Below are 16,050 nucleotides of genomic sequence, written 5' to 3'. Positions count from 1 at the left end.
CCTTAGGTCTGTATGGTCAGTCAATTTGTGTAACACAATGTAACCCATAGAAACTCCTTACTGTCACACCTCTCTCTTACCATATAATTTCTTATTTAATCAGCCCTCCTCACACCATTTATTGTTCTCAGACATTCAGACGTTTCACTTCCAACATATTCACCTTATCCTTTACATTTTTATTTAAGGTCCACACTTTGCATTCATATATCCCTGGTGATACTACTGACCCATCAAATATTCCCATCATTGCCCCTGAGGACTGTAACATCTCTTTCCACATATTTATCAAAATGCACAAGATTTGTTCACCTCTCTTTCCATACATTTCTCAAAGTGCACCTATTTGAGCTTTCATAGTTCTGTTCACTGCTATATCCACTCCCAGGTATTGATAAATGTGTACCTTTTTTGTTGAGTGGCTTCCAGGTTTAATATTAAACATTTTTTTATACCCTTGATTTGTTGCCTTGTATAGATTACCACATCTTTCTCTTCATTTTAGGCTACATAGTTTTAGTTTTTTCAGTTTTTCATGATAGTTCATCCCTTCAAGTTTACTCATGAAGTGCTTCTGAATTCTCTCTAATTTATTTATTCCTTTTTCTTTTCGTTGGTAGTTGTACAGCACAAAAGAATTCAGTCGTGAGAGAGAGAACTTTTTCAGTACATTTTTGTTATTCATGTGTGCATATTCAGTACAGTTTGAACTGATATTCCCAGTGATTTTGCTCAAAAACTTGGAAAGATTATAAACTGTCATGATGCATAACCAGATAATCCATGGTGAACAGTCTGCCGATGATAATTTGGATTACAGTACTTCATCTCCCAATTGGCAGTTTTCTAGGATGTGGATGGTCCGCTTCGGTACACTTCCTCGAGACTTAAGGTTGGTGGAGTATTGCAACTTCGATGTATTATTTATCATTACTGTACTGATAAAAGGAATACTCTTTACTGGAATGTACATTTGTACTAAGCTGTTGTGTAGTGTTTACTGCTATAGAATATTCCATGAGAATGAAGAGTTGGCTTTTACAGATTTTGAGTGTTCCCATGGAATACTGAAAGAACTTGTAAAAAAAGTGTGTAGCGAGATATGTTTATTGCTACCAGTTGACAAGTTTTCTTAGAAATGATAAAATTCTCTTCTGCTTGATTAGTTTAGTTATAATGATCAAGTCCCTACAGTGCTCCAGTTTTACTTTTTCCATACAGTCACATGATAGTCTGCCATTTGCATTTTATGGAGAGATTTTTTTTTAGTGCATCCATGTTAATATTTTGGTGATTTAATCAGCCAGGGATGGATAATCTAGACAAGAGGTGAGTGTCTGTTGGGTGGCTGTGGGGACAATAGAAATCCCAAGAAGCAATTTATCATATATGATCACAGATGGAAATACTAGCCTGTGTTAACTGTCTGTGATTGTGTTTAAATGAAAAAAATGTGCCCAATTTGAGGGGTAGATATATTATGTGATGAGTTGAATTCTGATTTGGATGAAGATATGTTTCTTGAATTGGCCTGTTTGAATTTAAGAAGGTTGAAGTGGAGTCCATGGAGAATGGGGGTACAACAATGATACTTTCTGGATGTGGACATTCTGAATTTGTGACTCTCCACACTGCAAATAGTTTGAAGACCTGCCAGTGTCCAGGTAATAGGAGATAGGTAAAAAGATAAGGTGCTAATCTGGATGTGTTACTACTGTGAAGGCTGTGTCAAGAAAAGGCCGATTGGTTGATCTTCTGAAGCAGGCTTCAGATTGGCCAGTGGCGCCCTCATAGGCCCTTCCAGCATCTTCATCCTAGTTCTTCAGTTTCGTGTATAGATCCTTTTTTTTATATAGCTATTTGACTTGTGTTTTTGCTATGCTAAAACCATCCAGGAGAATAGTATGATAATCCAGGTGTTAAATAATGCGGATTATATGAGTCAGGTGTATAATAAGTGTCAGAGTACCCTCACCTTTCATACTGTCTCACATATTTCAACCATGCCTTCGCATGTTAAAATGAGGTACTCTGGAAAAATTTGGCCACCCCTGTAGAGCAAAAATTAGAAATTGTAAACAATTGTTTATCAGAGTTGTGTGAAAGACATTCTCAGCCAATATGATAATGGCTGGTTAGATATGTAGCTATCTTTGAGTACTTCTAAGTTTTTGCCTGAGGCTTATTTCGCAAAGTACTGTAAACCTTGACACTTTGAAAATGTTTTATTAACTGGCTTTGAGAGTAGTGTAGTCACCATTTCATTTACGTTAATCTGGACACTGTTAGCATTTTTTTATTCTATCTGAAATTATTCCCTTTTTTTGTGAAAGATGGATCTTGCATAAAGATTTATTATATTTTTGGTAATTATAGACAAGCACACAAAAGATGTTTATTTATTTATGTTATTTGTTGATAATTACCCCTGGATCTCCTTTAGAAAGAATCAGGGTGTTACCCAAAATCTCTTTCCAAAGGCTCCTGGAGTTCAAGGCTGCTCTACATTCAGTGGTAGGGAAATTGGGCCTCCCGTAGAGTAAGAAGTGTTTGGATGTGACTCTACTCTTGATAATATAGCCTGTCGAATGGTAACTTTTCACTTGTGATGTAACCCCAAGGAAGCAGTGTCTGGTAACTCTATTATAGAAGGTATAGGTACTTGTATGTCATTTGATGTATTAAGAAATCTTTAGAACATAACAACCATACAGTGTAATGTATTTGGAAAACTCCAGAACACAGTAACAACTCATACAGTACTTCTATAAGCAATTAGACATATACCCAGAATAGTTTCTAATATAAGCACATGCAGTCATCATCATTCCTTATTTCTCCCATGACCTTGGTTTTTGGACATCCGTGATGCTTTCATGGGTACATCTTTGGTCAGTCCTGCATGAGTTCAAATCCGAGCTGCAGCAGTCAGTTTGATGTCCACCCAGCCATTCATCCTCCCATAGGGGCTTATCAATAAATTGGGCACCTGGCTTAGGCTAGGGTATGTTCACTTGTGTAGCCACATCTCCAGAACTTTTTCTACTCTCGAACAACTTTTTAAACTTGTATTTGTTTTGTTTATTCATTACCCACCAGCACCAACATGACATTGGCTAAATATGTCCCAAAGGCCACCATATGTAAAATAAGAATGTAAGAGAAGAAATTAGAAATTAGAATGGGCTCTGCTGGTGTTTACATGAGAAAGACATAATCAGGAGGCCTAAATGACCCATGATGGGGTTGTCCGGTTAAAAAAAAGGAAGCAGTTTTTATAAGTTGTCAGTGACTCCCTGCTGCTGCACATTAACCTTCTACTGTCTCTGTTACTACAGTTGTTTATGCAGTTTATATCTGGCAATTTTCTCATAGTATACCTGAATTTATAAAATATTTTTCTAAATGACCGACCGTGATATATTCCGGTGCTTAACACACCTATAGGAAAAGAAGCTTTTTCCCATGTCTGCACTACATCTTTTAGCTTCGAGTATTATTCCATTTGTCATGGTAACCATATTTTCTTGTATTTGGAAAAGATGTTTTTAAGTTACATTATCAAACTTGTTAAGACTTTTGAACACTTTGATTAAATCACTGTTAAGTCTACATTTTTTCAGTGAGAAGAAACTCACTTGTTTCAGCCTCTCTTAGTATGCCAGATTTCAAAGGGATGGGATCAATTTTTGTGTACGTCTTTGTACTTGTTCTAATTTTTCCTCGTCTTTTTTATAGTTGGGGCAAATACTGCACTGCATATTCAAGGTGTGGTCTTACTAGAGTATAAAGTGAGAATTGTTTCTTTTTTTATTTATTTTGCTTTGTCGCTGTCTCCTGCGTTAGTGAGGTAGCGCAAGGAAACAGACGAAAGAATGGCCCAACCCACCCACATACCCATGTATGGAAAGGAACACAATTTTGCACGTGATCAAGATATTCCTATGATTCCTAACATTTGGTTGACTTTTTAACTTGCTGCTTGACACTGTTACTGTGCTTCAGATTGTTGCTAATGACAACTCCAAGGCCCTTTTCTTCATATACTTTAGCTAGAGAGTTTCCATAAAGTATGTAGTCATAACGTATATTCTTGTCTCCAAAGTGCATAACTTTACACTTGTCTACTACATTAAACTTCATTTGCCATCTGTCTGACCACTCTGCTAGTAAGATAAGATCTCTTTCTTTGAATCATTTCACAGTCTTGCCAGTTTACAACTTTACCTCCTACTTTAGTATCATCAGCAAATTTGAAGATCTTAGATATGAGACCGAGTGCTAGGGAATTAATGTTTATTCTGAAAAGAATTAGGCCTAGGACCGACCCCTGTGGCATGCTATTCGTTATGTCTAGCCAATCTGAGGCTTTGCCATTAATACTAAATGCTTCTTTCTTTCACTGAGCCAGGCTCTGATCCATGTACAGAGTTCTTCACCGACGTCATCGAATAGAAATGTCCCTAACACCACCTTAGGTAAAAGAAAAAAGTAAGGGCAGAAATTAGAAATTAGAATGGGATCTGCTGGTATTTGTAGACCTGCTTCTTAAAGGAAGAAAATTTATTTGAAGAGGGAAAGATAAAAGAATAAGATAAATTCAGAGCTTCTCTGTTTAAGAGAAAAAAGGCATAAGAAATAAGAGATAGTGAGTGGAAAGAGGTGTAGGAGAAAATGAAAAATAGACAAGTACAATGAAGTGTATTTTTAAATTGTAGTTATATTAATATGTTTTCATTTTCATAATTACATTAAAACCAGCCAAGATATACCAAGCAAAGCAGGAGGGCTTAAGAAATACACATCTTTTCCTGTCATTTAATTTGCATTTTGTACTTAGGTTATTTTTTTCTTTCTTTTTTATACTGTTTCCTGCAACAGTGAGGTAGCGCCAGGAAACAGACAAAGAAAGACCCATCCCCTCACACACACACACACATATATACATAAAAGCCCGTACAAGTACGTTCCTATTTGTACTCTTTGTTTTGTCCCATTATTGACTTCCTTCCAAAACATCTTATCCTCTCTAAAGTTTACTGATACTTGCTCACCCCAGCTTTCATTTACCCTCATTTTCAATCCCTGCACCTTCCTCTTGACCTTCTGCCACTTTCTAAATTGTTTGATGTATTAAAAAATTGTGGTTTTCGTGCATTACACATGAGAGCTAGAGACTGAGTGTGAATGAATGTGGCCTTTTTGTCTGTATCCCTGGCGCTACCTCGCTGAAGCAGGGGATAGCGAAGCTGTTCTCCTGTGGGGCAGGGTAGTGGCAGGAATGGATGAAGGCAAGCAAATATGAATATGTACATGTGTTTGTATAGATGCCTGCTTATGTGTATGTATATGTTGATATGTATGTGCTAATGTGGGCATTTATATTATAGTTGTATATGAGTGGATGGGCCATTCTTCATCTGTTAACTGGCACTACCTTGCTGATGTGGGAATCACCGGTTATGTGTGATGATAATAATAATAAAAGAATACCTGAATAACCTGATATTGTGTTATCCAAAATGGCTGATTCCCACAACAAAAGTTTTACTGTAGTAGGTAAGACCATTAGACAGGAGCATTAGGTTGAAGAAGTGTGTTGGAATGTTAGGCAAGAGCATTAGGTAGACACATTTGGTTGAAGTAGTCAGTAAGAAGGTTAGGTAAGAGCCTTTGGAAACACTGCGCTAGATTTACCCTTTGCCAGTGGCTTGTTGAGGATGAGCCATTAAAGGCTTAGAAGCAGTATTGTAGTTCACCAGTATGGAGACTCTTTTGCCTTGGCCATCCCCAGGAGGGAGTTCCCAAAGAGAATGGACATGAGAGATATAGGCAGATAGATAGATGATTTTTAATTATCTCTATACAGTGTGCTTGAATATGTACTTTATTACATTTAGGAGATTTTGATCAATCTTTTTTAGGCGCCAGACTTGATGGTACCAGCAGATTTATGGAAAGACAATGAATGGTTGAAGTGAATAAGCAATTCTACTTTATGCTAGTAAGCATCCTTGATGACTCATCATCAGGTTCTTCATTACACTGAAGACCTTCAGTGTGTATGCATTGCTTTGTTGCTCACAAAATCATGCGGAACTATTGACAATATATTCGGACTTTTACAAGTTGCAAAAACTTATCCACATATTCTTTGAAGGATCACTTTGCCATTCCAATAATGCAGTAGATTTTGTTGGAACTGGTTTGTGTTATATTGGTTACATCATTACATCATTTAGAATGTATTTTCAGAAAATATATTGTCTCCACTGAACATCTTTTTCAGCCTCACCCATCCACACATGGACTACTACCATTCTGTCAAGGAACATCTATTTCTCCTTGTCATACATAATACTTTACAACACTTAACGGGAGTGGGGGAGAAAAGGGATGTATTTAGGGAAGCATTAATGGCTTGCGCAAAAGATGCTTGTGGCATAAGAAGCGTGGGAGGTGGGCAGATTAGAAAGGGTAGTGAGTGGTGGGATGAAGAAGTAAGATTATTAGTGAAGGAGAAGAGAGAGGCATTTGGACGATTTTTGCCGGGAAATAATGCAAATGAGTGGGAGATGTATAAAAGAAAGAGGCAGGAGGTCAAGAGAAAGGTGCAGTTGGTGAAAAAGAGGGCAAATGAGAGTTGGGGTGAGAGAGTATCATGAAATTTTAGGGAGACTATAAAGATGTTTTGGAAGGAGGTAAATAAAGTGCGTAAGACAAGGGAACAAATGGGAACATCAGTGAAGGGGTCTAATGGGGAGGTGATAAGAAGTAGTGGTGATGTGAGAAGGAGATGGAGTGAGTATTTTGAAGGTTTGTTGAATGTGTTTATGATAGAGTGGCAGATATAGGGTGTTTTGGTGGAGGTGGTGTGCAAAGTGAGAAGGTTAGGGAGAATGATTTGGTAAACAGAGAAGAGGTAGTAAAAGCTTTGCAGAATATGAAAGCCAGCAAGGCAGCGGGTTTGGATGGTATTGCAGTGGAATTTATTAAAAAGGGGTGACTGTATTGTTGACTGGTTGGTAAGGTTATTTAATGTATGTACGACTCATGGTGAGGTGCCTGAGGATTGGTGGAATGCTTGCATAGTGCCATTGTACAAAGGCAAAGGGGATAAGAGTGAGTGCTCAAATTACAGAGGTATAAGTTTGTTGAGTATTCGTGGTAAATTATATGGGAGGGTATTGATTGAGAGGGTGAAGGCATGTACAGAGCATCAGATTGGGGAAGAGCAGTGTGGTTTCAGAAGTGGTAGAGGATGTGTGGATCAGGTGTTTGCTTTGAAGAATGTATGTGAGAAATACTTAGAAAAGCAAATGAATTTGTATGTAGCATTTATGGATCTGGAGAAGGCATATGATAGAGTTGATAGAGATGCTCTGTGGAAGATATTAATAGTATATGGTGTGGGAGGCAAATTGTTAGAAGCAGTGAAAAGTTTTTATCGAGGATGTAAGGCATGTGTATGTGTAGGAAGAGAGGAAAGTGATTGGTTCTCAGTGAATGTAGGTTTGCGGCAGGGGTGTGTGATGTCTTTATGGTTATTTAGTTTGTTTATGGAGGTGAATGCAAGAGTTTTGGAAAGAGGGGCAAGTATGCAGTCTGTTGTGGATGAGAGAGCTTGGGAAGTTGAGTCAGTTGTTGTTTGCTGATGATACAGCGCTGGTGGCTGATTCATGTGAGAAACTGCAGAAGCTGATGACTGAGTTTGGTAAAGTGTGTGTAAGAAGAAAGCTGAGAGTAAATGTGAATGAGAGCAAGGTTATTAGGTACAGTAGGGTTGAGGGACAAGTCATTTGGGAGGTAAGTTTGAATGGAGAAAAACTGGAGGAAGTGAAGTGTTTTAGATATCTGGGAGTGGATTTGACAGCGGATGGAATCATGGAAGTGGAAGTGAATCATAGGGTGGGGGAGAGGGCGAAAGTTCTGGGAGCGTTGAAAAATGTGTGGAAGTTGAGAACATTATCTCGGAAAGCAAAAATGGGTATGTTTGAAGGAATAGTGGTTCCAACAGTGTTATATGGTTGCGAGGGGTGGGCTATGGATGAGTTGTGCGCAGGAGGGTGGATGTGCTGGAAATGAGATGTTTGAGGACAATATGTGGTGTGAGGTGGTTTGATCGAGTAAGTAATGAAAGAGTAAGAGAGATTTGTGGTAATAAAAAGAGTGTGGTTGAGAGAGCAGAAGAGGGTGTTTTGAAATGGTTTGGTCACATGGAGAGAATGAGTGAGGAGAGATTGACCAAGAGGATATATGTGTTTCAGAGGTGGAGGGAACAAGGAGAAGTGGGAGACCAAATTGGAAGTGTAAAGATGGAGTGAAAAAGATTTTTGAGTGATCAGGGCCTGAACATGCAGGAGGGTGAAAGGCGAGCAAGGAATAGAGTGAATTGGAACGATGTGGTATACCGGGGTCGACATGCTGTCAATGGATTGAACCAGGGCATGTGAAGCGTCTGGGGTAAACCATGGAAAGTTGTGTGGGGCCTGGATGTGGAAAGGGAGCTGTGGTTTCGGTGCATTATTACATGACAGCTAGAGACTGAGTGTGAATGAATGTGGCCTCTGTTGTCTTTTCCTAGCGCTACCTTGTGCACTTGAGGGGGAAGAGGGTTGTTATTTCATGTGTGGTGGGGTGGTGATGGGAATGAATAAAGGCAGACAGTATGAACTGTGTACATTTGTATATATATATACGTCTTTGTGTGTATATATTTGTATATGTTGAGATGTATAGGTATGTATATGTGCGTGTGTGGACGTGTATGTATGTATATACATGTGTATGTGGGTGGGTTTGGCCCTTCTTTTGTCTGTTTCCTTTACCTTCCTCGCTAGTGCGGGAGACAGCCACAAAGCCAAATGAAAATAAATATAGATAAATAAAAAAGAACTAGAAAGTCATCTTTTATATTTAGATGTATGGTTATTTAACTTAAATCTCTTCTTCCAATATCATTTTGATTTCAGCATGAACATATATATAGTCTGATTATCATTTGTGTAATACTCCCTTCAGATTGCTATTTTCTGTAGACTTAAATCGTGAAGGAAGAGTTCTGTACTTCATTTCTTTCCCACAGGGCTTTGTTTCGCTATCTTAAGGTTCTGTGGAAAATTCACCATGCCCAGAGAAATAACCTGTCTGTACCAAAACTCTTTCAAGAAGTTGCACAAAAGAATAGGGATAAGATTGCATTTTATTTTGAAGATCAGGCATGGACCTTCCATCAGGTGAGACTAGACACTTTTTTCTCTCCAAGTTTGGTTTGTCATGCAGTTTTGAGAAAGTCTTAAAGATCCCCATGAGTTAGAAACCTCTTTCCCCTTGCATGCTTATGAGATAAATGCTTCTCGCCCATTGCTAACCACCTGTTCAGTAGTTATATCTTATAACTCTGTCCAGGTATGCCCTTCTGCCAGTCAGTAACTTGATGATAATGATTATGATGTTATTGGCTTGTTGAAACATTGTTCATTCTGCCTGTACAGTACAAACATCTTCCTTTTTGCTTGGCTTCTTCCATCTTGCTGTGGATAAGCATCCTTCTTTGATTTGCTTAGTGTAGTTTATACATATATAGTTAATTTTCTTTTACTGTAGCCACAACACATATATCCTCTTTGTTAATCTTTCTTCAATCATTCTCTCCATATGTCCAAACCATTTCAACACACCCTCCTCTGCTGTCTCAACCATACTCTTTTTATTTCCACACATCTCTCTTACCCTTACATTACTTACTCGATCAAACCACCTCACACCACATATTGTCCTCAAACATTTAATTTACAACACATCCACCCTCCTCTGTACAACCCAATCTATAGTCCATGCCTCGCAACCATATGACATTGTTGGAATTACTATTCCTTCAAACCTACCCTTTTTTGCTCTCTGAGATGACGTTCTCTCCTTCCACACATTCTTTGACACTCCCAGAACCTTCACCTCCTTCCCCACCCTGTGAATATATGGCGGAGAAGCGCCAAGAATGAATGAAGGCAAGCATGAATATATAGATGTTTATGTATGTATATGTCTGTGTATGTGTAGATGTTGATATGTATATGTGCGTGTATGGGTGTTTGTGTATATATGCATGTGTTAGGCCGTTTTTTTGTCTGTTTCCTGGTATTACCTCTCTGACAGGAAATGGTGATCAAGTATAATATTGAATGTATTCATTTTACCAATGCCTGAATGAATATACATGATCAGTTATGATTAATTATAGATGTGTATGGGATATAAGATGGGCACCTTTTACCATAAAAAAGTGGAAATATCTTTTGACCTTCAAAGCACAGACAGAGTATATCTTTTTCAAAGACAAAGAGATGGAACACCACATAAAGAAATACCACGGCACCTAAAGTTACCATGAAAGATTAGAATTGCTGAAGCTGTACGGTTTAGAACATCAGAGACAGAGGTATAAGACAGCCTATGCCAGGCAACAAATGGATGGAATAAAAAACAATGTTTTAATCCTGAAAGGTAAAAGGCATGCAAGGAATAGAGTGCATTGGAATGATGTATACCAGGATTGATGTACTGTCAGTGGATTGAACCAGGGCATGTGAAGCATCTGGGGTAAACCCTGGAAAGTTTTGTGGGGCCTGGATGTGGAAATGGAGCTGTGGTTTCTGTGCATTACACATGACAGCTAGAGACTGAGTGTGAACGAATGTGGCCTTTTTTGTCTTTTCCAAGTGCGTGCGCACAGGGTAGGGATGCTATTTCATGTGTGGCGGGGTGGCGACGGGAATGGATGAAGGCAGCAAGTATGAATATGTACATGTGTATATATGTATATGTTTGTGTATGTATATGTATGTATACGTATGTGTATGTATGTATATGTATGTATAGGGAGAATAAAAAGATGTTCTGGAAGGAGGTAAATAAAGTGCGTAAGACAAGGGAGCAAATGGGAACTTCAGTGAAGGGCGCTTATGGGGAGGTGATAACAAGTAGTGGTGATGTGAGAAGGAGATGGAGTGAGTATTTTGAAGGTTTGTTGAATGTGTTTGATGATAGAGTGGCAGATATAGGGTGTTTTGGTCGAGGTGGTGTGCAAAGTGAGAGGGTTAGGGAAAATTATTTGGTAAACAGAGAAGAGGTAGTAAAAGCTTTGCGGAAGATGAAAGCCGGCAAGGCAGCAGGTTTGGATGGTATTGCAGTGGAATTTATTAAAAAAGGGGGTGACTGTATTGTTGACTGGTTGGTAAGGTTATTTAATGTATGTATGACTCATGGTGAGGTGCCTGAGGATTGGTGGAATGTGTGCATAGTGCCATTGTACAAAGGCAAAGGGGATAAGAGTGAGTGCTCAAATTACAGAGGTATAAGTTTGTTGAGTATTCCTGGTAAATTATATGGGAGGGTATTGATTGAGAGGGTGAAGGCATGTACAGAGCATCAGATTGGGAAAGAGCAGTGTGGTTTCAGAAGTGGTAGAGGATATGTGGATCAGGTGTTTGCTTTGAAGAATTTTTTTTTTTTTTATACTTTGTCGCTGTCTCCCGCAGTTGCGAGGTAGCGCAAGGAAACAGACGAAAGAAATGGCCCAACCCCCCCCCCCATACACATGTATATACATACGTCCACACACGCAAATATACATACCTACACAGCTTTCCATGGTTTACCCCAGACGCTTCACATGCCTTGATTCAATCCACTGACAGCACGTCAACCCCGGTATACCACATCGATCCAATTCACTCTATTCCTTGCCCTCCTTTCACCCTCCTGCATGTTCAGGCCCCGATCACACAAAATCTTTTTCACTCCATCTTTCCACCTCCAATTTGGTCTCCCTCTTCTCCTCGTTCCCTCCACCTCCGACACATATATCCTCTTGGTCAATCTTTCCTCACTCATTCTCTCCATGTGCCCAAACCACTTCAAAACACCCTCTTCTGCTCTCTCAACCACGCTCTTTTTATTTCCACACATCTCTCTTACCCTTACGTTACTCACTCGATCAAACCACCTCACACCACACATTGTCCTCAAACATCTCATTTCCAGCACATCCATCCTCCTGCGCACAACTCTATCCATAGCCCACGCCTCGCAACCATACAACATTGTTGGAACCACTATTCCTTCAAACATACCCATTTTTGCTTTCAGAGATAATGTTCTCAACTTCCACACATTCTTCAAGGCTCCCAGGATTTTCGCCCCCTCCCCCACCCTATGATCCACTTCCGCTTCCATGGTTCCATCCGCTGCCAGATCCACTCCCAGATATCTAAAACACTTCACTTCCTCCAGTTTTTCTCCATTCAAACTCACCTCCCAATTGACTTGACCCTCAACCCTACTGTACCTAATAACCTTGCTCTTATTCACATTTACTCTTAACTTTCTTCTTCCACACACTTTACCAAACTGTCACCAGCTTCTGCAGTTTCTCACATGAATCAGCCACCAGCGCTGTATCATCAGCGAACAACAACTGACTCACTTCCCAAGCTCTCTCATCCCCAACAGACTTCATACTTGCCCCTCTTTCCAAAACTCTTGCATTTACCTCCCTAACAACCCCATCCATAAACAAATTAAACAACCATGGAGACATCACACACCCCTGCCGCAAACCTACATTCACTGAGAACCAGTCACTTTCCTCTCTTCCTACACGTACACATGCCTTACATCCTCGATAAAAACTTTTCACTGCTTCTAACAACTTTCCTCCCACACCATATATTCTTAATGCCTTCCACAGAGCATCTCTATCAACTCTATCATATGCCTTCTCCAGATCCATAAATGCTACATACAAATCCATTTGCTTTTCTAAGTATTTCTCACATACATTCTTCAAAGCAAACACCTGATCCACACATCCTCTACCACTTCTGAAACCACACTGCTCTTCCCCAATCTGATGCTCTGTACATGCCTTCACCCTCTCAATCAATACCCTCCCATATAATTTACCAGGAATACTCAACAAACTTATACCTCTGTAATTTGAGCACTCACTCTTATCCCCTTTGCCTTTGTACAATGGCACTATGCACGCATTCCACCAATCCTCAGGCACCTCACCATGAGTCATACATACATTAAATAACCTTACCAACCAGTCAACAATACAGTCACCCCCTTTTTTAATAAATTCCACTGCAATACCATCCAAACCTGCTGCCTTGCCGGCTTTCATCTTCCGCAAAGCTTTCACTACCTCTTCTCTGTTTAACAAATCATTTTCCCTAACCCTCTCACTTTGCACACCACCTCGACCAAAACACCCTATATCTGCCACTCTATCATCAAACACATTCAACAAACCTTCAAAATACTCACTCCATCTCCTTCTCACATCACCACTACTTGTTATCACCTCCCCATTTGCGCCCTTCACTGAAGTTCCCATCTGCTCCCTTGTCTTACGCACTTTATTTACCTCCTTCCAGAACATCTTTTTATTCTCCCTAAAATTTAATGATACTCTCATGGGGCTTTGAAGAATGTATGTGAGAAATACTTAGAAAAGCAAATGGATTTGTATGTAGCATTTATGGATCTGGAGAAGGCATATGATAGAGTTGATAGAGATGCTCTGTGGAAGGTATTAAGAATATATGGTGTGGGATGCAAGTTGTTAGAAGCAGTGAAAAGTTTTTATTGAGGATGTAAGGCATGTGTACGTGTAGGAAGAGAGGAAAGTGATTGGTTCTCAGTGAATGTAGGTTTGCGGCAGGGGTGTGTGATGTCTCCATGGTTGTTTAATTTGTTTATGGATGGGGTTGTTAGGGAGGTGAATGCAAGAGTTTTGGAAAGAGGGGCAAGTATGCAGTCTGTTGTGGATGAGAGAGCTTGGGAAGTGAGTCAGTTGTTGTTCGCTGATGATACAGCGCTGGTGGCTGATTCATGTGAGAAACTGCAGAAGCTGGTGACTGAGTTTGGTAAAGTGTGTGAAAGAAGAAAGTTAAGAGTAAATGTGAATAAGAGCAAGGTTATTAGGTACAGTAGGGTTGAGGGTCAAGTCAATTGGGAGGTAAGTTTGAATGGAGAATAACTGGAGGAAGTAAAGTGTTTTAGATATCTGGGAGTGGATCTGGCAGCGGATGGAACCATGAAAGCGGAAGTGGATCATAGGGTGGGGGAGGGGGCGAAAATCCTGGGAGCCTTGAAGAATGTGTGGAAGTTGAGAACATTATCTCTGAAAGCAAAAATGGGTATGTTTGAAGGAATAGTGGTTCCAACAATGTTGTATGGTTGCGAGGCGTGGGCTATGGATAGAGTTGTGCGCAGGAGGGTGGATGTGCTGGAAATGAGATGTTTGAGGACAATGTGTGGTGTGAGGTGGTTTGATCGAGTAAGTAATGTAAGGGTAAGAGAGATGTGTGGAAATAAAAAGAGCGTGGTTGAGAGAGCAGAAGAGGGTGTTTTGAAATGGTTTGGGCACATGGAGAGAATGAGTGAGGAAAGATTGACCAAGAGGATATATGTTTCGGAGGTGGAGGGAACGAGGAGAAGTGGGAGACCAAATTGGAGGTGGAAAGATGGAGTGAAAAAGATTTTGTGTGATCGGGGCCTGAACATGCAGGAGGTTGAAAGGAGGGCAAGGAATAGAGTGAATTGGATCGATGTGGTATACCGGGGTTGACGTGCTGTCAGTGGATTGAATCAGGGCATGTGAAGCGTCTGGGGTAAACCATGGAAAGCTGTGTAGGTATGTATATTTGCGTGTGTGGACGTGTATGTATATACATGTGTATGGGGGTGGGTTGGGCCATTTCTTTCGTCTGTTTCCTTGCGCTACCTCGCAAACGCGGGAGACAGCGACAAAAAAAAAAAACGAAATGTATAGGGATGTATATGTGCATGTATGGGCATTTATGTATATACATGTGTATGTTGGTGGGTTAGGCCATTCTTTCATCTGTTTCTTTGCACTACCACACTAACGCTGGAGATGGCGATTAAGTATAATAAATATGAATGAAATAATTAATCCTGAAAGAAACCCAGCAAGGAAGATACAGGATAATTTTCAAAATTAATTCCAGGAAACATACCAAATGGATTTCAGACTGATACAGGATTGCCTGGTGAGAAAGTTAGAGTTATTATTTAAGATGAGTGTGGCCTTTCGTTGTCTGTTCCTGGTTCCTGGAGAACTAAGAAATATACATGAAGTGACCACAGAAACATTCAGAAGATTAGAGTCATGATGGAAAACAGTACTGGATGAACCTATAATAGATAACTATGCCAGAGGAATAGCTGCTGAAAAAAATGGCATAATACAAGCAAAATAAGTGGTGTGAAAAAGTTAGGGGGTCAAGAGAAGTGGTGTTATTCAATACACAGTTCAAGTAGTAAGCTACACAAACTAGCTCTGCTTCTTTCTTTCACACTTATCCAGTGTTTCCAGCGTAAACGTGGTAGCACCAAGAACAGGTGAAGAAAAGACACATGTGCTCACATCCATTCTCTAGCTGTCATGTGCAGTGCAGCGAAACCATGGCCCGAAATCCACGACCAGTCACTACAGACCTTTCCATGGTTCTCCCCAGCCACTTCATATGCCATGGTTCAGTCCATTGAGAGCATGTCTTTCCCTGTATACCACAATGTTCCATTTCTCTCTATCCCTTGCATGCTTTTCATCCTCGTTCATGCTCATGCCCTTGTCATTCAAAATCTAGAACACTCCCTTTTTCCTTGTCCCCTACCATTCTGACATGTACATCTTTATCAACCTCTCTTCACTCATTCTTTCTGTATGTCTAAACCATTTCAGCTCCTTGTCTTCACCTCCTATAACCACACTCATATCATACCTCTCTCTTACCCTTTTATTAGGTTTTTTTAGGTTCTAATCATGGACAAAAGTCCACATCAAAACTGGACCTTAATAGCAATATCTAGTACTTCTTGATATCCTTTTTGACAAGACTTTTACCCAGGTTTTAGTTATCGCCTATGATTATGCTGGTAATGCATCTCTTCAAGAATTATCCCCGCCATTATTATCCAGCTGATATAGAAACTTGAAGGTGGCTATCCCCCCTT

The 16,050-nt window shown here is 39.9% G+C and overlaps 1 protein-coding gene across 8 annotated transcripts in view; it reads left to right on the top strand.

The window, feature by feature from the left end:
* Nucleotides 1–16,050, top strand: part of Fatp1 (Fatty acid transport protein 1) — a 186,391-nt gene that overhangs the window by 31,786 nt on the left and 138,555 nt on the right. For 5 of the 8 annotated variants that reach the window (XM_071677795.1, XM_071677794.1, XM_071677792.1 and 2 more), the window contains one exon: nucleotides 9,086–9,236. In XM_071677795.1, coding sequence (XP_071533896.1) covers nucleotides 9,086–9,236 — 151 coding nt within the window. Of the gene's footprint in view, nucleotides 1–620; nucleotides 893–9,085; nucleotides 9,237–16,050 lie in introns of those variants that run through there. The other 3 variants (XM_071677797.1, XM_071677796.1, XM_071677800.1) reach the window with 1 other exon arrangement.

The sequence above is a fragment of the Panulirus ornatus genome, chromosome 26 (genome assembly GCF_036320965.1).
Source record: "Panulirus ornatus isolate Po-2019 chromosome 26, ASM3632096v1, whole genome shotgun sequence".
NCBI lineage: Eukaryota > Metazoa > Arthropoda > Malacostraca > Decapoda > Palinuridae > Panulirus > Panulirus ornatus.
The sequence above is the reverse complement of the archived record's forward strand: the minus strand, read 5'-3'. Positions and strand labels throughout refer to the sequence as shown.